This window comes from Amblyomma americanum, chromosome 8, assembly GCF_052857255.1.
Source record: "Amblyomma americanum isolate KBUSLIRL-KWMA chromosome 8, ASM5285725v1, whole genome shotgun sequence".
NCBI classification, from domain to species: Eukaryota; Metazoa; Arthropoda; class Arachnida; order Ixodida; family Ixodidae; genus Amblyomma; species Amblyomma americanum.
The window spans coordinates 157,742,820-157,765,627 of NC_135504.1; the positions used below are offsets into that span (position 1 = coordinate 157,742,820).

At 48.2% G+C, this 22,808-nt stretch overlaps 1 protein-coding gene across 2 annotated transcripts; it reads right to left on the bottom strand.

Moving 5' to 3' along the window:
- Positions 1-2,008: 2,008 nt before the first annotated feature.
- Positions 2,009-5,487, bottom strand: LOC144102126 (uncharacterized). Of its 2 annotated transcripts, none has more exons than XM_077635424.1 (3): positions 5,073-5,487; positions 4,102-4,299; positions 2,009-2,693 (listed from the first exon to the last, which is right to left on the bottom strand). In XM_077635424.1, the coding sequence occupies exons 1-3, from the start codon at positions 5,140-5,142 to the stop codon at positions 2,206-2,208; spliced, it is 756 nt and encodes a 251-aa protein (XP_077491550.1). In that variant the 5' UTR covers positions 5,143-5,487; the 3' UTR covers positions 2,009-2,205. The 2 variants fall into 2 exon arrangements, with proteins under 2 accessions (XP_077491550.1, XP_077491551.1); XM_077635425.1 differs by lacking the exon at positions 2,009-2,693 and adding an exon at positions 3,841-3,875.
- Positions 5,488-22,808: the final 17,321 nt, after the last annotated feature.

Genomic DNA, 22,808 nt, shown 5'->3' on the forward strand with positions numbered 1-22,808 from the left:
CGCAGGGCTTGTGCACCTTTCCACAGAGCAAACATTTGTGTGGCTGCTTTGGTAGCGGCATGGAATTCAGGTTCCTCACAGCAAGTAGTTCTGCTACTTCGTCTTTCCTACTTTCACCCGGCTTGCACTTCATGCTTGGGCTCTTGCATGTCTTGCATGTGTTGAGTATAAATTTGTTTTTATGTCACAATTGTAATGACAAAGAAGTGCCCATGTTTCAGCGGGACTGCTCTCGGCGAGCGCATGCTTCGGGTTGGTGCTGCTGGAACCGTTGACTGTCTGTGAACGCTATTCTGCACTTTGTACTTTCTGCCCGGAAAACCCATTGCACAATCATTAATTTCAAATATCCCTTTTACAACAAAACGAGACGTTCCCAATTGCCTACAATGATGAAATTCCAGATCACTGCGAAGTTTTGTTTTCTGGCTTGCCAACAGAGGTGTGTTATGAATCAGTTATTAAATTTCTCACTTTTATTGGCTGTATTGAGGTAAAAAAAAAACGAGTGTATTCTTTTCATTTGGTTTGCTTTCAAGATGGTGTAGAACGGTCGAACCTTCAGCTGTCACACTGGAGCCTTCTTTTCAAGGAACGATTCTCGAGTGGTTTGTTGTGCATTGTCGCTCTCTCCCGTCTCTGTTCAAAGTGGGAGTTGGTTGTTGTCATAGTATGGTGCAAAAGGTCGATTCTTTAGGTCTGAAATGGGCTTCCTGACATGATCCACATGCCTCGTCCAGCTCAATCTCTTACAACAAAGTTGCATAACGGGCAGTAACTGGCACAGAGAAAGAAGCGAAAGAAGCAGCATATGTGCGGAGAGGATTCCAGGCATTGCTGTGTCATGGTGAAACATACCAACCTACAGTGTGTGACCTGTGAGCATTTTTAATTTCCAAGTCTAAAGGTCATGGTCGTACATAGAACTCCTGTAATAGTTGCTAAGGCTACACAATCTGTCTGCGAGCAGTTGCACTCAATATTCATTGTCCTCGAGCCAAATGCACCTGGTGTTTGTTAGGTGCCTTGCTTTGCATGGCTGAATACAAACCCTAGATCATAAAGTGAGTCGTCATGAGCCAACACCAACAGTTAGTCGAGATCATTGCGTGCGGGCACTACTGATGTTTGGGAATGCCTTGCTGCCGCAGTCATGGTGGACCACTGAAAGATAATTTATGACCCCAGTAGTGTTTGCAACTTTTTGTTTTGTGGGTTCAATGAATGGTTTGTGATATGACTAGGTAGCTACTTCTAGCTCGCAAGTGTTGTAGTGAAATCTTTTACATGCAAACACTTGGACTAGCAGTTCTTTTGATTTGTACATGCAGTTACTGGTTGGCTGTCACAGCTTAAATCTGGCTTTGCATTTGAGCCGGCCTTCTTGGAACTGTGCTGATTCCACTCATCGAGAACTGGCATGTTTTGAAATTGTTACATGGTTCGGCGGGGTTCGAAATAGCAGAACGTGGGTGCCATCAGCAAGTGTTTTTTTGATGCATGTTTCTTTATAGTCTTTTTTTGTCATGCCTAGTGCGGCTTGTCACAGGAATGTGGTGGCCATATTTTTGAAGCAATAGATTACTTCAGCAAAGCGGGAGGCTGTGGCATTGTATTGACTCAAGCTATGGGCCCACCTTGTAGACAGCATAGGAGGAATCGCATTCTTTAAGTGTTTCGGTTCTTGAGTAGGAGGCACTAGCTGCGAGGGTTTAGGTTAGATGAGACAGCAAAGATATTGGAAGGAGTAGAGAGCGGTGTTGGCCTTTGAGCATTTATGTGGTGTTGACTTGCGTGAGCCAATATTGTTGACTTTTTATACATGGAAACTTTAACAATGTGGCCTGCAATTTTCTCTACTGGTTGGTTTTGCAAGCAATGCCAGGGGAGGTTTTTCCTTCCTAGAGCAGCCATATTTGTAGCATACAGCAATGCGTATTTCTATGAATAAAGTGCTGTTTGCATCCAAAGATCCATATAGCCATAGCAGCATAAGTACCACGCAACCATCCTACCTGCCTCCTGCTATGCGATAGGTTGTCAGACTTGCATGCAAGGCGGTGACGGGGCTGTATGTCTGTTCCCACCGAGTCATGTGCTTAAAACGGTACATGTGCAAATGAAGTGTAGTTATGTGGATTTGCCACATAATATTTGTGCAAGCATTCACACAGCATTCCAGTTTCATTCAGTCATAGGCACCGTTTATTCTGGTGCCTCTCGCAGCCTACGAAGCTGTTCAAGTTTGATTTGTTTTTCAATTTCTAAGATTTCCAATTCCAATTTTTTTTTCTGGATATCAAGGAGTTTTTTCTCCTGCCGCTCTTGCAGAATACTGTTGTGGTCCTCTCGCATCAGCTGCAGACGCAGTCCATGCTCTTCGCGCAGTAAGGCCGCTCTATAGTCGTTCTCATCTGCCAGAGACCTTTCTAAAAGGGCCATCCGCCCTCTTGGAGCCCTGCCAGCGTCACCGGTGGCCACTGCTTCAGCAGTAGTGGGACCAGCGGCAGCTCCAGAAGCAACTGTAGCACTGCTGCAGCCTGCTGCAGCTGTGCTGGAAGCATCAGCAGGTTGCACAGCAGGAAAAAAGAGATTGCTCTCCTGCTCAATTGCTTCTGGAGTTGCCCCACTCTTACCAACAGCAGCCGCTGGTGACTGCGGCTCATCCACGAGCGGAGGTTCCCAGTCGTCTTCTGTAATAAAGAAAAGGTAAAAATTAGTTGGACAAATCTAAGCTTACAACACATTAGCTGTCTGCCTCAACAGCACAGACTGTTGGGTCAATTGGTGAAGAGACATTATAACGAAAGCTTTATAATGTTCTTATATAAGGCACCACTTGCCCTTCTCGGCGCCAAATAGCTGCCGTTGTTTCTGGGGGGGGGGGCCCCAGTTTAGTCATTCTGTTTTGTTCTGCCATATTCCTCACCTTTCACTCTGAATTATGCCTGATGACCTCACTTTATTTTTTTCTGCTGATACAGTAGTGATAGTCACGCAGGCCCCGAGTTTTACACATGTGGTTATCCTCTAACTCTGCACCTGCAGCTTTTTTGCTCATTCAATGGGTTTCTTTTCAATTTTAGTATATTTGCTAGTTTGTACTCATGCGTGTCCTCTGGCCCAGGGAGCTAGTTATACGCCCTTCCTTTCTTCAAAATCATCAGCGTCTAGAATTTTGTCAATGCCAATGAACGCCGACAGCTGTCACTTTGTATATCCTGGAGTAGCTGAGCTAATCCACTTTCATTTTTTTTTGCAAAGGTTTCCTTGTAATGCCTGCCTGCTTGCTTCGCCGCATATATGCGACACAAATGCCAAGGTGAGGCATACAAGAAAGGTGACAAATACTGCAGCCTGAGCCTGAGGGCTACAGAAAACATGCGCTTCGAGTGAAACCTCTGCATTGCAAAACTAACAATTTCCTTGAAACTAGCAGCCAAATTCGAAAAGGCTTTGAGCATTACACATAGGCAAGCTGCACCATTATTCACAACAAGAATGTTGTTACCTTATCCCTGGAGCACCATCATGTACAAGTACACAGAAATATGAAAATTTATGTGAAGGAGTGCATGCATAATGAAACTGCATTAAAGTTGGCATTCGTTTAAAGTGAGGCAGGAATGGCAAACAAGACTCAAAAACATCATCAGGAAAGAATGTCATAATGAATGCAGTTCAGGTTGCAGCACTGAATGCTTGCTCCCTCGGTGTCCGACGGTTAACCAACTCCTCGCCTTCCGCTACAGGAACACAGCATACCAATCACGTGAATATAAGCCGTCAAGTCAAAATGCCTTTAGAGTGCTGTCCAACAACATGCAGCTTGGAGCAGGTCATCCTTTCGCACTGTCAACCAATGCAGCCTTTATCTGCACAAACATTCAGCCAACCACATGTAGAGCAGCTTTTCACAGTGTTGTATTAAAGGAGATTTTTATAATTTGTTGTAGATGAACTGCACAGTCCTCATAGCAGGTTCAAGGCAATAAAAAGCATTGAAACAGCGTCAATTGACAGTACACGCTGCCGTTGTCATCAAAGGAATATAAAGAGAGGAGTGCTGTTTTTCTACAACATGCAAAGTGCTTTCTTTACCTGCATAATGGAATTCTTCATTGCCTGCTCCATCCACCATTGGCTGCAACAATCTTATAACAGGCAAACTTGCCACTGGTGGCAGGTCGATGCCTCCATCAGAGTCAGTCTGGTTGCCTACCCTGGTCATTATGTGGCTGGCAACAGCAATGACTTGCTCACTTTGAGCGCTCACAGTGCATTGAGCTGACCCTCCTCCTGAAAAGAAAAAAGACACCGCACACAGTGAAGCTACTCTTAATTTATAGACAATGCGCCATTAAAATATTTTGTTCATGAAGTGCCACACAAAACCAACCAAAGGCACACCAATGCATGCAACTGTGTGTTGTTTTCGCTACGTTTTTGTGCCACCCGTCCCAGCAGTGCCAGGAATGAGTAAAGGTAGGTAGCTGTATGTACAGCCTTCCGGATATTCAATAGTACCAAGCAACTGTCAATAGCGCGGCAAGTTTCCTCATGAACATGAAGGTCGCCAGTGTAGACACCGTCTGGTCTACGGTGCACCCAATTTGGCTTCGCGGCGCGATAGTATGCGAATGGTACCAACTCCGAGCAAAATCGTCCGTTGTCAGTTCGCTGCTGGCCAGGCGCGAGCCCTCCGTCCCACTGCACTGCCCGCTCATCATAGTCTTCTATGCAGCAGAAATCGCATGCCTTCGTACTGACTTGAATGTAGCAAACATTCTCTGTAGTTTTTAAAAATTACGGAGGCTGTACAGGATACTGCTTGGGCATTATTTACACGATTAACGCAGGCTGCATTCATCTGCGTTTGTAAATAAAGCAGAGTACACTGCACCGAAACGTTATTACGTGCCCATTTACGTGTTATCACACTGTTCCTAAAAAACTATGCATTCCAGTACACGTTGCTTACGCCGACCGAAGTAGAATAATCATGCCCTTATCCATGGCATACAAAGCATGCAGGAACAAACATTTGTAAACGGCCTGCAAGCCGCGCTCACCTGTCTTGTGGCGATCTCTCTTTTTCCTCGCGTCCTCTTCCTTCGACTTTTGTTTAGGTTGGCCCAGCATTTCTTGAGCTGATTGGGGTCACGTCGGGTCACCCCGTGATTGCTGTTAAACAGCCCGGCAATTTCCTTCCAAGCGGCGTTTTTTTTTTTTTTGCCAGCGACGACATATCGGTTTTTTTGCACTCTAATATATGCCGACGTGCGTTAACAAAACACAATAACAATTCCTTTTCCTCGAACGTGAACTGAGGCGCTGGTCTCCGCTGGGAGCAGGAAAAGCATGGGAAAAACTGGCTATGGCTCAACTAGGATTGGCTCAATGTGGAGCACGTTGCCAGCCAAAAACGTCAATCAAGTGGAAGCAGCGGGTAGCACTGAAATGTAGTTTTTATTGTTAGCAATTTTATGCAGGTCACTCACACCTTGTGCCTGTTTATGACTGCTGAACGAGATGCGTTGTTTTATAGGAGCAAAATGGGCATTATTATAATAGATTGTTCAATACTCTCATCCCCAGACGAGCAATGCGCCCTCGCTTTCAAGCACGCGCTTAACTTGACGAAGCAAGTCAGGTTGAGCATCTATGAAACACGAAACCCAACTTGGCCGTTCTGAAGCCGCCTTGGTGCTTCGACTCGACTTGCCGAAGTTGAGCCGAAGCGCGAGCCAAGTTACATTTCTGCATTCGGGGGTAAGTCGCATCACGTTACAGCCCCAGCTCAGACTGGACTGGACTGCATCCGTTTACATGCGCTTTTAAGCACTTGAATAGCAAAGGACTAAGGGCGGTCATTTTCAGTGGCCCGCCCTAAGCATCAATTCTCCAATCAAAAATAACATGAGAGATCGGGACAACCCTTTGGGTTGGGTTTAGCCTCGAAGCCAGAGTCTTGTTAACAACAGAAACTAAATAAAAAAACAAATACGCCACCACTCTCTCTCAAGTGAGAGTACCCGCACGCTCTCCCTTCGGAGCTAATCCTTGCCCCAGGCATGCATACCGCCGCCCACCATCGGTCCGCGTCGCCCGTCAGCAAGAGAGGAGGGTGCGAAAGGGCCCACGATGCCGCCGCGCTACCGACGGCGGGACACAGCTAATAAGCATGAAGGGGTTTGTCTGTCGCTCCGGGAAACCAAATTAAGGATCGCCCCTGTCTTCCCACATTCTTGGTGAGCACTGCTGTCCGCCATGACAGGTGTCCGTCACGGCCCTCCTGGGAATACGCTTTTGTTCACGAGGCCCGGCGGGACGCTGCGGTTGCCTTCCCTGCGAAGCCCATGTCGTTAGGGGGGTTTGTGCGTGAAGCGACCGTACCGTTTTCGTTCCCCGTACGCACTCGGGGGCTCTCGCTTATACTGGGGAGCGGTTTCCACGTGTGCCGGCGTCCCACTTCCTGCAAAGAGGGGCGTCCTTACAGCACCCTTCGCTGCGTGACAGGTCTGACCGCCGCCGCGGTCAGTCGCTCCGCAGCCGCTCGGGACTGAGGGCCGAGGTTAACTGGTTTGATGATAGAAGGTTGTGGCCAAGTACTACACCAGGGTGGTCAAGTCCTGTTCTGGTGAGAGAGTGTGTTGTCGGTTTTGATCACCGAGATCAGGCCGAGCTCCAGGTCTGGGTATGCAATTCCATCGACACGCGGATTTTGTTTTTTAAACCCGGTGGAGAATTGCGCGGCACTAGGATTCGAGCCCCGGTCCTCTTGCACGCGAGGCGGATGCTCTACCTCTGCGCCATCGCTGCACCCTCTCTCTCTCTCTCTCCCCTACTTCACATGTTTTTAAAAAAATGGCTGTGGTTTAGCTCTTGGTAAACCTGGAGTGACGCGATAGCTACAGCTGGCCGAGTCGAACTCGCTCAGTCAGATTGCGAAGTCCGTCTTTCGCCGCTGCGTTTCGCTGGGCGTTCCTACTTCATCTTCGTCCCTGGACGTGGATTCACTCTCTCCCCCTCTCCACTCCTCCCCCACTCGATTTCGCTGCCACGCCGCGCCGCCGGCAGCTGCCACGGTGGCCGCAGCGTCGCCACGCTGAGAGCTCGAAATGCTAGCGTAATATAGGTGCTCGGCGCGCACAGCAGCTGCGTGTTCTGACGTCACTCCGCGCATGCGCACAACTGACGAGGCGGGTGGCGTCAGCTCCGCCGTCAGCGCAGCGGCATGCCTCCGCTCACACCAGCTGCGGGCTATTATGCCACTCCGCGCATGCGCACAGCTGGCAGAGCGGTGGTGCCACGGCTCAGCGCGCAGCCACGCTGACCTCGCGAAGTGGCTGGCGTAGTGTAGCTATCGCTACAAAATAAATTTCTATGTTTATTTCTCACAGATATGCTGCAGTGTAAGAGCACGCTGCAAATGACATGACGCGAACGTACGTACTGTTCCAAGGTCCAAGATTCCCGGCAGAGTCGCATTGAGGCACCCGGCTAGAAAAGCAATAATATGCGTTAACTTGTGACACTCCGGTGAATGTGAGCAAAGAAGTGAAGAGAAACGAGGGTCTGGCATTATCAAATATACGAATGAAGCTAACTGCCTTGGGAACTGCTTGAACACGCGACTACGGCACCACAGCACATCTTCAAAAGGAGCTCCGTGTTCTAACTTCGCTTTACAATACAGAGATTGGTGTCCTAATAATTCATCTCCCTGAAGTAAAAATGGATGCACTCCACTTTTTAATCAGACTAAAGTTCTGCATTGCCATAAAGATCAATTAACAAGAGTAATCTGCGAGGCATATCATAATCACAAGAAAAACGACACATGCGTGAGCATTCCTTCTGTTCTTATCCATGACTGCGGAATTATGTATCTGGATTTTCATTCGTAATGTATTTTGTATCATATTTTGGAAGCGCATGTGCTGCTGATCGTAAATTGAGTATCTTTTTTCCATGCCTTTTTGAATAACATTCCACTTGTTCCTAAGCGCTGGCCTGTGTGGTCTTATTTTCGCCTGTCGTCAGTATTGCGCTGTACCGCCTGCAATCATTGTCCGCGCTAAGGATTGTTGAAATACGCCGTTAGTGTTGTGGTTTCGAATCTTTAACTTCTTAAGATAACCTGACTGAATTATATGTTAGGGTGATGGAAATATGTTAGGGGGATGGAAAAGATAATCAGGGATATTATCGTAAGAACGTATTTCTCTGCAGAACAGTGGGTTCAGTAGTTTATCTCCAACTAATCCTGTATACTAGCTGTGGACAGCCTATCCCGGGAAACTTTATAACTTTTTCCGCCCAGCTCACTTTCTCCCACCCCTTACTACGCTTGCCTTCTCTTGGAATTCACTGCTTTACCCTACGGGGCCATAAGTGATCTTCTCTCCCCATTACACGTCTTACCAGTACCCATTTATTCGGCTTCATTTCAGCTAGAATATTGTAACGTGCTTCCACAGAACCTCGACGGAAGAAGCAGAAGATGAAGGACTGACCCGCGGAGAAAAAGGAAGAAAAAGAGAGAGCTGAAGGACGCTGCTAGGCTTCCTGCTTCCATCCTGCTTCGACCGGTCCCCTCTTTGAATAAACCCCCGTGCGTGCAAAGCACGTAACAGGTTGGTGAGAGGTGCCGGGTATCGACCACGGAGCATTCCATCTACCGAAGGAGCCGTAGACTCGCAGGCTTCCCACCACTGCCATCGGACATGCCTGGAGACGACAATGCTGAGCAACCCGGGCTATCCACAGCGAACAACTGGCCACATTATCGAGAGCCCCGCACATTTTTTGGAAAACCTGAAGAGGACGTTGACGAGTGGCTGAAACACTACGAGCGGGTGAGCAAATACAATCGATGGAACGCTGCTACTAAACTGGCTAACGTTGTGTTTTTCCTTGCCGCCACTGCCCTTGACTGGTTCGACAATCATGAGGATACACTGAGTTCATGGGCTACCTTTACGACCGAGATAAAGAAAAATTTTGGGGATGAATCGGCAAAGAAGAAGCGTGCGGAACAGACATTGCTTCACCGCGCGCAAGTATCCGGAGAAACTTGCATGGCATACATCGAAGCCATCTTAAAGTTATGCAAGCTAGTTAACTCCAGAATGCTTGAAGAAGACAAAGTCGGCCACCTTCTAAAAGGAATTGCGGAAGATGTTTACAATTTCCTGATTAGCAAAGAGAGCCTGAGCACCACCGCTGACGTTTTAGAACATTGCAGAACATTTGAAGCTCTTAAGCTGCGTCGAATCACCCCTAAATTCGGAAGATTGGCCAATGTCACCTCTATAGCCAGTGTTGAAGCCAGTCCTCCAAATTCTATGGCTGATATGATTCGAGAGATTGTGCGCGAGGAATTGTCCAGATCCCGGGATACCTTCTGCCACACACAATATCTGCGGCACAGTTCTGCACCGGAGGAAGATGTTGCCGCCCTGTCGACTCCGTGGGCTCCACCCAACGGCACTTTGCCCATGGACGATCGGAACATTGCCCAACGTTATCGCCACCAGCCGACAGAAAGGAGGCGCACCTACCCAGAAGACGTGGTTCGTCAGCAGCGAGATCCTGGCTTCAGCCAACGTCGCGACTTTGTTCGCCAGGACTCTTATGGCGGTCGCTGGCGCTCTCAACCTTTGTGCTACCGGTGTGGCATTGCAGGGCATATCGCTAGATATTGCCGCCGTCGTTTCCCAACTTCTCAAGACTGCCAACCCCCGGCGAATACTTACGGGCAACTGCACACCGCGCAGCAGAGACCCCCAACGTCCGCTTGGGACCCGTACCGTCCGAGCAATTTGCGGAGTTCATCACCCGCATCTGACCGCAGTGTGACGCCGCCACCTCAGCGCCAACGGCGGTCACCTTCTCCTCGACGTCGTGCATCCCCTCCGCCTCCGGGAAACTAGGAGGCGCGGCCGATGGAGGTGAGGCCGCCGGCGAGTCGATGACGTCCAATCTACCTCTGCCCGTGTTTATGTTGAAGAACAAACTGGAAGTGTTTATTGATGGTGTGAAAACAATGGCTCTTGTGGACACTGGTGCTACCGTATCCGTTATGAGTTTGAGGTTTAAGAATCGTTTAGGTAGGAAAGTGATGTTTAGTGGTGACCGTGCAGCGTTATTCCGTGGTGTCGGTGGTGAACCTTTGGTTCCACTTGGTGTGTGTGCTTCGGATGTTGTTATTGGTGGTCTAACGTTTAGAACAGAATTCGCAGTGCTACCACGGTCAACGCATGATGTGATTCTTGGGATTGATTTTCTGCAAGAGTGTGGTGCAACTTTAGACTGTCGTACGGGAGAAGTTGCTTTGAATTCTTCGTTACTTTCAGCTCTTGTGGATAACTCGACACCGGATTTTGGAGCATTTGCGGTGGAAGAAGATACTATTGTACCAGCTTTCTCTGCAGCATTCGTGCGGGTTTCCTCTATTCACAATCAGTGCGAATCTTTTGAAGCTGTGGTAGAGCCTACGACACTCGCCTGCTCTAAGAAGAGTATCGTCGTGCCTCGTTGCGTCGTTCCCGTGGTGAGAGGCCGTACCGAGCTGTGGACAGTGAACCACTCTGAAGAGCCAGCTGTGTTGCCCCGGGGCCTCAAACTCGCCCGTTTCGAGGAAGGTGTGTCAGGTTTCGTCGCGGCGTTAACCAACTCTGTCAGCGAGCAGCACGTGAAAAGAGATATGGAGACCCAAGTTAAGGCTATGATTAATCAGGCTCTTTCCCCAACCGAGCGTCACACTCTAGTGGAACTCCTTCTGAAACACGTGTTCGTGTTCGACTTTGCCAAAGACGATTCAACACCACCGCCTACCAGTCGTATTCATCACACGATCAACACCGGCTCCGCACCTCCTATACGCCAGAAGCCCTATCGAGTCTCAGCCACTGAACGTAAGTTAATAGATGACCAAGTTCAAGAGATGCTAAAGCGAGGCATAATTCGAGAATCCTCCAGTCCTTGGGCGGCTCCAGTTATCCTTGTTAAGAAAAAAGATGGCACATGGAGGTTCTGTGTTGACTACCGTCGCTTAAATACGGCCACGAAGAAGGACGTCTACCCGCTTCCACGTATAGATGACGCAATTGATTGTCTGCACTCCGCTTCATACTTTTCTTCTATTGATTTGAGATCCGGCTACTGGCAAATCCCCGTGCACGCTGCAGATAAGGAAAAAACGGCATTCATTACACCAGACGGACTTTACGAGTTCAACGTTATGCCTTTCGGATTATGTAATGCACCTGCAACATTCGAGCGGTTCATGGATACAATCCTGCGTGGCCTCAAGTGGCAAATTTGTTTATGTTATCTGGACGACGTTGTAATTTTTGGCAAAACGTTTAGTGAGCACAACCGCCGTCTGGATATTGTGCTTGATTGCATGGAACGAGCTGGCCTTATCCTCAATTCCAAGAAATGTCATTTTGGGAACCGTGAAACAATTGTTCTTGGTCATTTAGTTGATAAAGAAGGTGTTCGACCAGATCCAAAGAAAATTGAAGCTGTCAAAAGTTTTACGGTGCCTCAATCAGTGAAAGAGCTGCAGAGTTTTTTAGGGCTCTGCTCGTACTTTCGACGCTTTATAGCTAGGTTTGCGGACATCGCTTACCCACTCACGTGTTTGCTGCATAAAGATGCACCGTTCAATTGGACCAGCGAATGTGACGCAGCTTTCCGGCATCTGAAATTTCTTTTGACCTCGGGCCCCATCCTACGCCACTTCTGCCCATCTGCACCAATTGAAGTGCACACTGATGCAAGTGGTATCGGTATCGGCGCTGTACTTATACAACGCCATGGTCACGATCAGCACGTGGTAGCATATGCCAGCCGTTCGTTGAGTAAGAGCGAAAGAAATTACACGGTTACTGAGCAAGAATGTCTCGCCGTTGTTTTCGCTGTACAGCGCTTCCGCTCCTATCTGTACGGGAATGCTTTCACCGTCGTGACCGACGACCACTCGCTTTGCTGGCTAGTGAGTCTTCGTGACCCCTGTGGCCGGCTTGCTCGATGGGCTTTGCGCCTACAAGAATTTAATTTCACTGTTGTGCATAAAAGCGGCCGTAAACACTCAGATGCCGATTGTCTTTCCCGTTTGCCGCTTCTAACGACTGAGGACGACGCAGACAACTTTGATGAATACTTGTCGTCACTTTCACACGCCTTCCCCGATCTTCAAGTTTTTCGAACTGAGCAACGCAAGGACCAAACATTAACCTCTTTGTTTGATGCCGCTCAAGATTCTGTAAAGAATACTTTTTGCATTCGCGACGGTTTGCTTTATAAGAAGAATTTCGCTTCTGGAGGAGCACGCATGCTTCTTGTCGTACCCGAAAGCCTACGCATCACAGTTCTTGAAATGATGCACGACGACGCCACGTCTGGGCACTTGGGAGTGACACGCACACTCCACCGCACACAACAACGATTTTACTGGCCTAACATGCGTTCAACCATCCAGCACTATGTAGCCAGCTGTGTGCAATGCCAGCGCTTTAAGCTGCCGACTTCAAGTCCACCGGGCAGATTGCGGCCAATCACACCTCCAACAGCCACGTTTGAGCAAGTTGGCATTGACCTCCTTGGACCTTTCCCACGATCCTCTAAAGGAAATCGATGGATTCTTGTGTGCGTAGACCACTTAACCCGTTATTGTGAGACAGCCGCGATACCAGTTGCTACTGCGTCTGAAGTATCTAACTTCTTACTTCGATTCGTCATTCTTCGGCACGGCCCTCCTGCAGTTCTCATTAGCGACCGTGGACGTCAATTTACAGCGGACGTTGTTGAAGAACTTCTCCGCCTCAGCAGCTGCAGTTTTCGCCACTCCACGCCTTATCATCCCCAAACGAACGGTGTGGTAGAACGCACTAATCGTACGCTCACCACCATGCTTGCCATGTACGTCGCTGCAGATCATAAGGACTGGGATGGCGTACTCCCGTTCATCACTCATGCGTACAACACCGCGCAACATGAGACAACTGGCTACAGCCCCTTTTACCTGCTCTATGCTCGCTCGCCTCGCTGCGGCCTTGACACCATGCTACCATTTTTCATCCACGATGAACCTTCTCTTGCGACCACACTCTGCAGAGCTGAAGAAGCTCGCCAGCTTGCCCGCGTTCGAATTTTATCTTCGCAAGAGCGTTCCAAGAACCGCTACGACGTCCAACACCAAGAAGTTTCTTATGTTCCTGGTGACATTGTGTGGTTGTGGACCCCTCTACGCAAGCGTGGTCTGTGTCAGAAACTGCTATCCCACTACACTGGACCATTTGTTGTGTTGGAGTGCATAAGTGACGTTAATTACGTTATAGCACGACTAACTGCTAGTGGTCGACGGTCACGCCAATCTCAGGTGGTGCATGTAGCCCGCCTCAAGCGATTCCATCCCAGACGGTCTGTTTAACTCGCCCGACGGGCATCGTCTGCGAGGAGGGAAATGTAACGTGCTTCCACAGAACCTCGACGGAAGAAGCAGAAGATGAAGGACTGACCCGCGGAGAAAGAGGAAGAAAAAGAGAGAGCTGAAGGACGCTGCTAGGCTTCCTGCTTCCATCCTGCTTCGACCGGTCCCCTCTTTGAATAAACCCCCGTGCGTGCAAAGCACGTAACAATATTATTAAACCGACAGGTGGGATGATCAAATATATTTTGCGAAATATGCCTGCCGCTCTATACAAGTGTTTTTGGCTACAAAGGCGGCAGCGATGCTGATATCGCTAGGAAGGCTGCCCCTCAAAAAGTGTCACGTGCAAATATGGCTCAATATAGAGATAAAAGATTAAACTGTGGGAGGATGTTTCGACCTTGTAACATGCCAAGTATATTATGCGAGGATTGCTTTCTGCAGGTGGTCATAGGCTGTCAGAGGTGGCGCAGTAAAAGGCTCCTCCTTAATTTCAATCCTCTGAGGCTCTTGAAGCTAAACGGGCGTGAAAGCACCATGGCTGGCCATGGTAACTTGCCGCATATGTAGTCAAGCGCTGAAGGGTTATAAACCTGGAGAAACTGCCACGAAAAACGCACCGGTCTCCCCGAGTAAAAAACGGGAAGTATCGTACCCAATGATTATGGACAAAAGCAGTCTTGAACGAGAAAAAGTTTATGAGCGGAATTTTTTAAGAGCGTTAGCTCTTACTCATCACGTTTCGAGATTTCGTGGGGTCTTCTACCATCCTTGATCAAAGCGCCATCTGTGGCCGCAACTAGAAAACAGCGCATCGCCCACTGAGACTTGCAGCGCCATCTACAATAGCATTGTAGAAACAACCATCTGCTGCATGCCAATGGTGACGCCATGGTCCAATATGTTGATAGAGGTGAAACTATGTGAGTATGACGTCAGGAGACAAAATGGCGGCATAGTTTCGGTTTCTTGAATAAAAGATGGCGGCCATTAAAATTGGTTCTGCCCTCTCATCCTTTCCCCCCTCACCAAAAAAAGTCCTAAAACGGGTAGGACCACTACCGTTACAGGACCACTATATATGTATACATTCGTTCCGCTATATATACTCCGACAACAACGGGCACCCATCCGGGGACAGTTGTATACCGAATTTGGTAGGCATATCAAACCCAATGGGTTGTGATGTAGAAATACAACCACAAATAATTAATAGGTAAATATTGTATATATGCAATTACTAATTGAAGCGTTACCTTATTGCACCGCCAGCCGAATTCTAGACGCACCTTGACCCCCCAAACGAAGCCAATTCCGTTTGGGACGCATCTTGAGGGGGTGGAACTCGACAATAGGTAGACGTGCATCGTAATTGCTCTGATTGATGGCGCTAGGCGGCATGCGTGCACGCGTAGACGAGCATGGTGGCAATCCACCCCTTTTTAAAGGAAATTACATTCCCTGTCTTGAGACGAGCGGCGCTTTCTTCTTCACATTCTTCATCTAGTAAACCAAACAGCTAACGCTCGTTACTTCAACGTCTTGCAGACGGTGGCGGCCTTTTTTTATACATTGTAAGATTTCACCATTACAATCATCCGCCTTATATCCGCAGATCTCCGGTAGGCAGCCTGCGATATTGTTGCTATTAGAGGGAAGCTGAAGCACTTTTCGCAAGAATTGACTTCCATGCGGCATTTTATAGTTTTTAGTCCGCTGAAAAAGAATATCACATTCGAAAAGGGTGGAAATAAACGCAAAAAGCTGTTTTTTGGAAGGAAACGGGCACCAGCGTCTCAGGGCGCCGAGCGAACGCCGCTAATGGCCGGGATCGTCGTGACGTCATCTACGGGGATCTCCGGCCAGCACCGACTGTGTTGCTGCGTAGCGCGTTGCTTCAGCTGGCTTGAGAACTGCGTTTTGCAAATTATGGATCCGTCGTTCACCAAAGTGCGGGCCGAAAAGCAGCAAGCAGAGCAGGACGGCCGGCAGACTACCCGTGAATGACGTCACTTCCTCCAGTCCCGTCCCCCCATTCGGCGCTTCCGGAAGCGGAGAGGGCGTGTCGGCGGCGGGTTTTTAACAAGCGATTGCGGCTCCTTTTGAGAACAGAATCGAGAAAAAATTTACACACATGACTTTCAAAGGCCCTTCTTCCCAACCACAGCGTTTTATGCAATTTTAAAACCATTTCAGCTTCCCTTTAACGCTTCTGCGATCGTCAAAAGCGTTTCCTATTGGTCTTTTATGGCAGTCTTAATTGCTGAATGCGAGCTCTGGAAACACGCTAAGAGAAAAATATTGCTACATAACGTAAGAATGCACTATTACCTTCAACATTTCTATACCAACACATCAGAGTTTTCTAATATTCAAAATTAATGCTCAAGATTGCTAAACATAAGTACAATGAGCATTGCGGTCTGCTCTGACAAAACAACGGTTGCGATAAGCCAGCGACAAATAACTGAAGGTGTGCAGAAGATATTATATTAGAAGCAAACATTCTCTCAAGAACTCGAAGCCAAGGCTGCGGGCATCAGCAGAACCAGAAAGACGATGGCAGCAGCCATGGCAGCAGGCGACGAATCGAGACCTCTCTGCGTGGTAGGCAGCAGGACGCTGTATTGCTGTCTTCAGTGGGTCGCGCGTAACTTATATACCCAGTTTTGGCGCCGGGTTACTTATTTTTTGTTTAGTTTTTACCCACGGCCAAGCCAGCGAAGGAAGAAAGGACAACTATTCAATGACAAATGGCCGTACTCAGCATAGGCTTCGAAGCATGGTAACCAGAATTGTGTGGATGAGGAAGATGAGCGTTCAGATTTTTTTCCCTCTCACAACACAAGCGACTAGATGAGGTAGCGAGTGTTGCAGTGTTTTTTTTTTAATGAGGTTTGGAAGGAAAAATTGTCCACATGCCTTAACAAGCGTCACCGTGTACGCTCCAGTTCTAGAAGTCTGCGTGTTGCGTAAAATACAGAGAAATATTGCGCCGGGATTAACCACGTGATGGAATATTTTTCAAGATCGTTTCCTTCTCTAACCCGCTTCTGCGCGGAGAGGGTGATGAACACTTACGTGAATCCGAGCATTCGCTTGTTACAACAATGTTGAGCATATGGCGATGAGCCTGGTAGCAGTGACGCACACGAGCGTAGCTTTGCGTCGCGTGGGCTAATTGTCGCGGTTCAGAACACAGTGAAGACGCAGCTGCTGGTTTAAAGACGGCTTTGACGATGCGAAAATCCGTACTGAGCTATCCTGCGTGCATGACAGTGCGCCGGAAATTTGGAAAGACACCGACGTTACGGCTGTAACTAGCGACCATGGAAGTACGGGAGATTGTAGTATTTCTTTTTTTCCTGGAGCTCCATGCAAAAATTGTCCGGATGCTCTAAAAACAAGCGTCCCTAGATGCTTTTAAGTTCTGCAATTGTGCATGTGGCCTATAATTTTGATAAATCCTGCGCCAGGTGTAAGCATGTGGTCCTTTGGAAGGTTGTTTCTTTCTTGTGTTTGCTCTTTCGCTAAGAGCGTGTTTAAAAGCCGATACTGAAGAGCGAGTTGAGAAATTATGAGCGTGTGGCGCCGAGTAGGGTAGCCGTGAGGAGCCCATGTGACACACACGAATGGAGATGTTCGTCGTGTGGGCTGACAGCCACGCTTCACAACACAGCGGAGGCACAGCTGGTGTTTGAGCGACGACTCTGCTCATACCTAGGAGCGTACTTGAGAGGCAGTTAGGTCTGCCTGTATCCGCTGCAGTTGTTCTTTCCATTGGCGCTTCTTTGCTTGGACGAAGCAACACGAGTGTGCGCTCTGCTGTGCAAAACTTAATTCTAGTAACGCAGCGACACCCATTCTGAGCTTTTTTTCTCTTCCCGCTCTCAGTCAGTACGATATTGAAACAGTGCATTCGTTGGATATGAATATGCACATAAAGCCATTGCCTTGTCTGCGATCTTCCAGTTAACAGAACTCTTGTCGTTGCGTCGTCCGATCTCTCAGCCTATACCATATTACTTGCTTTTCCCACTCTAAACGGTTCTGTTTGCAGCAATTATCCGTCTTTGTGTTGGCCACCAACCCGTAGTAGGTATGTGCTATATTTATTTGACACCAACCAACCAACCAACCAACCAACCAACCAACCAACCAACCAACCAACCAACCAACCAACCAACCAACCAACCAACCAACCAACCAACCAACCAACCAACCAACCAACCAACCAACCAACCAACCAACCAACCAACCAACCAACCAACCAACCAACCAACCAACCAACCAACCAATCAACCAACCAACCAACCAACCAACCAACCAACCGACCGACCGACCGACCGACCGACCGACCGACCGACCGACCGACCGACCGACCGACCGACCGACCGACCGACCGACCGACCGACCGATTGACCGTAGGTAGCTTCGTAAGATTGATCGTTAGGCTGCTTGGGCTCCCGTCAAAAAGTGCACAAGAAGGCCGCAGTAAGAGCGTTTCGGAGTCCTCTCCTTGTCGTCTCACTGTGCCTTCTTTGGATGGACTCATTCGTAAGCAAGGCAGCACGCACGATTTCAGTGCACCCGGGTAGCGCTGGCGCGGCATGTATTAGCTCGCAAGCTGACTGTACAAGTCACCTCGATGGAAACTGTTGTTATAGCCAAAACGATGCCTTTACTGTAAGCGTAAAGGACGCGCAATTGACATTGTTCCATGCCTAGCTTCGGGTAACAGCGCTTTCGCGTTTGTCCTTCAGAAAAACAGCGTGCTGTAACCAGCGTAAGAAACTATCCGTGCAAAGCTCTGACAAGGGCTCCGAAACATATCACACCCATTTGAGTGCTTAAAGCCTACTGCTGCGATTCTAGCTGTTTGCGGCACCTTTTGAAAGCCCACATTTTATGGAATACGCCCTTCCTCACTTCCCGATAATACGTGGGGTATTACACGTCACACTCTTCAATTTCTGTGTGGACCGGAAAAGGAGTGAAAAGATATAGTTCATATCGTCCTTTAGCGTAGGCTCGAGTGTTTCAGACGATCACGAAGTGCTCTGAGGGGGTGCACAATTTTTTTTGTTGTTCTTTTGCACTGGCATCGGCGTTGGCTGGAATCTCACTAGGACAGCTAAGAAAGTGTCGTACAGCACGACATCTTTCAGGCAGAACATTTCATTCCTAAGGCTGCCGGTTTCGGAGCCATCTTCGGCGCTGGTTTTCGGTGTCAGCTTGAGCGCGGTTTTCGTGTTCGCCTCAGTTTGTCGCGAATGGGAGCTAGAAGCTGGAGTCCGAATAACGATCATATATAGCGTTACAAAGCCAAATTACATCCTATCCTGCGGCAAAAAACTCCTGGGGAATGATAAAGCCATTTATATACACTCCGATCAGCTAACCTTCTTTTTACCCCTGGAAATGTTTTTCTGTGGGACATAACAAACCTTTACTACATTGCGGTGACTGCCAGCTTTTGTTCGAGGAGTGACAAAAGCGTTCTGGAACTTCAGATGAAAGAATTAATACTTGCATCGTAGCCCTATGCGCCTAATATGTTGTCTAGCTCTCGCTGATCCCTCTTCCATCAATCGCGAGTGTTCTACAGTGGGCCAAGCCCAGTGAGATTACGGACCAGGATGCATCCCAACTGGATGCGCCCTATGCGCAATCCCAGACACCCTAAGTGAAGACTTATTTGCTCACTATCCGTGAGATGGCACAGTTTAGAGAACTGGCTTGGCTACTATATTTGACGTGGGTAGCAAAAAGCCTTTGCTCTAGCCGCATATTTCTTTTGAACGGGACGACGGGTAAAGGTTTCCCTTCATTGTCACTACTGGTTTTATTTTGCACAGCGAGAAGAGCTCCTCTTTTCACCGCGGTCGTACAGTGTCAATTAAATTGTCGGCTAAAGGAAGGACTGACTGCTGACAACGTTCACCGTACGCGGCTTGCGTGGTGTAGTCTGATGAGACGAAAATCATTGGGAAACAGGTAAGACTGGTTGTTTGTGAGACGTGCGCACCAAATACAACCCAGACTGCTCTTTCGGCTAAAGAATGTAGAAGCGAGGATGAGCGCATTCTTTATTCTTAATTCAGACATTACCCACAGTGCCAGAAGGCCGCATGGCAGGTGGTTCCAGCGTAGAAATAAAACATGTACATTACATTGACACAGCACACTTGCGCTTCAATTAGCGGCTTCCGCTCTGGAATCTACTTCACAAAGAAGGAGTTCACGTACCTGTCAGTTCTGGGTTGATATTGGCGAACTTTTAGACTGTGGTCTGGAAATGTACTGAAAGTCTTTGAGATTGCTGCATTTATAAACATCTATTTTAATTATAGAATATTCTAATAAGAGTTTATTAGAACGTTCCATAATAAAACAAATGTTATTAAAAGCCAATAACAGTAAAGGTTAATAAGAGTTGAGCGCCGCCGCGGTGGCTCATTGGTTATGGCACTCGGCTGCTGACCCACAAGACGTACTTTTGATTCCGGCAGCGGCGGTCGAATTTCGATGGAGGCGATATTCTAGAGGCCCGTGTACTGTGCGATGTCAGTGCCCGTTAAAGAACCCCAGGTGATCGAAATTTCCGAAGCCGTTCACTACGGCGTCTCTCATTGCCTGAGTTGCTTCGGGACGTTAAACCACTATAAAAAAAACCTAATAATAGTTGAAGTTTTCATTTTTTTTAGGCTGCAGGCAATGCGTTCCCTGTCGAACTGCTTTTTAATGACACGCTGTCTTTCCTTCTAAATATGTTGTGATGAAAATGGGGCCAATAGGGCTTCTGGGATATGCGATTGTCTTCCCGTGCCGTAGTAAGAACGAACTGTACCTTTGGCGTGCGGCATCAAAAGGCACTTTAAAATGGGTTGCGGAAGGAGAGCGAGTCCGCTGAGTTGGTGGCGCTCCAATGCTTGCAAAACAATGCGAAATAAAAAAAAAAGTCAGGGAGGAAGGTAGATTGAGGACGAGCGGCAAGCTATCAACTAGATGTTATTAGCCGTGGTGCGTGCTTACAAGAATGTGCCGCCGCAATCCGAAGACTAAAAATACACGCAATGAAAAGGATATAATCTCGTGAAAGGTTTTGGCACAAAGCGGCACAGACCACAAGAAACACGACATGCACATAAGAGCGCTCTCGTCTTTCTCGTGGTCTTTGCCTGTTTGCGTTGACTTTTTACATTATTTGTATGCAGCAACTTGCCCAAGAAGAAGTGTGAATGACGATGATATATGACATAAACACAGTTAAAAGTGGTCATCTGACGAGAAGGAATAATAATTCCGTATCTGTTGAAACTAGTGTAGTTTAATTGACGCAAGTTTCTTGGGTTTTCATATGTCGTATAATTCAACATCCTCACGCGTGAACTTGTTTGTTGTTTACAGCACGCCGGATTTCTGAAACCATGGCGAGCACTGGTCTTTTATTCACCGCCAAATCCAGTCGAGTGTATACACTCAGTGCTAAAGCGGATACTTAGGTCTCTGTGTTTTGAGCACAAGGGAGATTGGGAAGGCTGCATTCCAGCAGCACTGTTTGCAATGAGATCCGTCCCCCACGAAAGCACAGGATTTAGCCCCGCTGTACTAGTCTACGGGCGTGACTTGAGGACCCCGTTGCGCATGCTGAAGGAGTCATGGGAGGGTTACGTGGAGGATTCCTGTGTAGTGGAATACATCCTGAAGCTACTGGAAAGACTTGCGAAAACCAGAGACCTCGTGGAAGCGAATGTCAGAGCAGCGCACTCACTGTCTAAAGTGTACTACGACAAATCGGCACGCAAGCGCACATTTAAACCTGGCGACCAGGTGATGTTGCTGCGTCCGTCAAACAGGAACAAACTTGAGGTGCAATGGGAAGGGCCAGCTAAGGTGGCGTCCAAGCTTTTCGACACCAACTATGAGGTAAAATTTAAGAAACAACAAAATCAGATAATCCACAGTAATTTGATGAAGCCTTGTGTGCAGCGTCAGGCCATGGTTAATATGGCGCTGAACATGCCAGAGGAAGAGATCTCCGACATGCTTTACGTCCCACATGAGGACGAGCAGGCAGCGAATGAGCTGCCAAATTCAATCGACAGAGAGCCACGTTTGACGGAAAGACAAAGAGGAGACATGAAAAATATCATCCGTGTCTTTGAGGCGGTCTTTTCAAACAAGTCAGGAAAAACAACCCTGGTCGAACACAACATTCAGCTGCCGAGCGAACAGCCGATCAGGAGCAAACCGTACCGTGTCTCTCCAAAACAAAAAGAAATCATTGAGACGGAGATCCGCCGTATGTGCGAACTTGGCGTCATAGTGCCCTGCGAAAGTGACCCTACGTCACCAATCATTATTGTAGACGTTCCAGGCAAGGATCCGAGACCTTGCGTGGACTACCGGAGACTGAATTCAGTCACAGTGGACCAGACCTACCCCATACCGAATATCGAGAAGAGGGTTGTAACAGTCGCTAAATCAGAATATATATCGACCCTGGATTTAGTTCGTGGTTACTGGCAGGTGCCACTCACTGAGCACGCCAGCAGGTACGTAGCATTCGTGTCCCCCGCGGGCAAGTTTCGCCCTGTAATGTTGAGCTTTGGCTTGAAAAATGCTCAGTACTGTTTTTTCAAATTTAATGGACCAAGTGCTGCGGTGACTTGCAGATTTCCCTCTTCCCTACCTTGACGACATGGCCGTTTTCTCACAAAACTTGGAGGAGCACATTGAACACCTGCGTATTGTATTGAGCCAACTGCTTGAGGCTGGTCTAACGGTAAGGGCGGGAAAATGCCACCCGGGGTGCGCCGAAGTGAACTATCTTGGGCACGTGGTTGGACGAGGCCAACGCAGACCTGCAAAACTTAAAGTGGCTGCCGTGGTGGAGTACCGTCGCCCAACCACAAAATCAGAACTCAGGGCTTTTCTTGGCCTAGCAGGCTATTACAAGCATTATGTAAAGGGCCACTCTGATATATCCAGCCACCTGACCGAGGCGTTGAGAAAAAGTGACCCTACCAATCTTTCGTGGGACCAAAAGAAAGAGAAGGCATTTCAGAGTCTTAAAACGGCCCTAAGCGAGCGCCTAATACTGGCAGCGCCAGATTTCTCGAAACCCTTTATCATACAATGTGATGCCAGCGACCGCGCGTTAGGCGCTATTTGCCAGGAAAGCGATGGGAGGCACACACGGCCTGTCCTTTACTTGAGCTGCAAGCTCAGCACGCGGTAAGAGGCGTATAGCACGTCTGAAAAAGAATGCGCATGCCTTGTTTGGGCTATAGAGAAACTGGCATGCTACGTCTCCTGGTCCCGTTTCACAGTAGAAACGGACTACCACCTTTTGACTTGG

What these genes read in the sequence shown, in the direction of transcription:
- LOC144102126 (XM_077635424.1), bottom strand. Translation starts at nt 5,142, where the DNA reads ATGCTGGGCCAACCTAAACAAAAGTCGAAGGAAGAGGACGCGAGGAAA. An exon ending in GAGAGATCGCCACAAGACAG is followed by an intron (nt 4,300 to 5,072) that starts GTGAGCGCGGCT and finishes TTTTCTTTTCAG; the next exon opens with GAGGAGGGTCAGCTCAATGC. An exon ending in TGAAGAATTCCATTATGCAG is followed by an intron (nt 2,694 to 4,101) that starts GTAAAGAAAGCA and finishes TCTTTATTACAG; the next exon opens with AAGACGACTGGGAACCTCCG.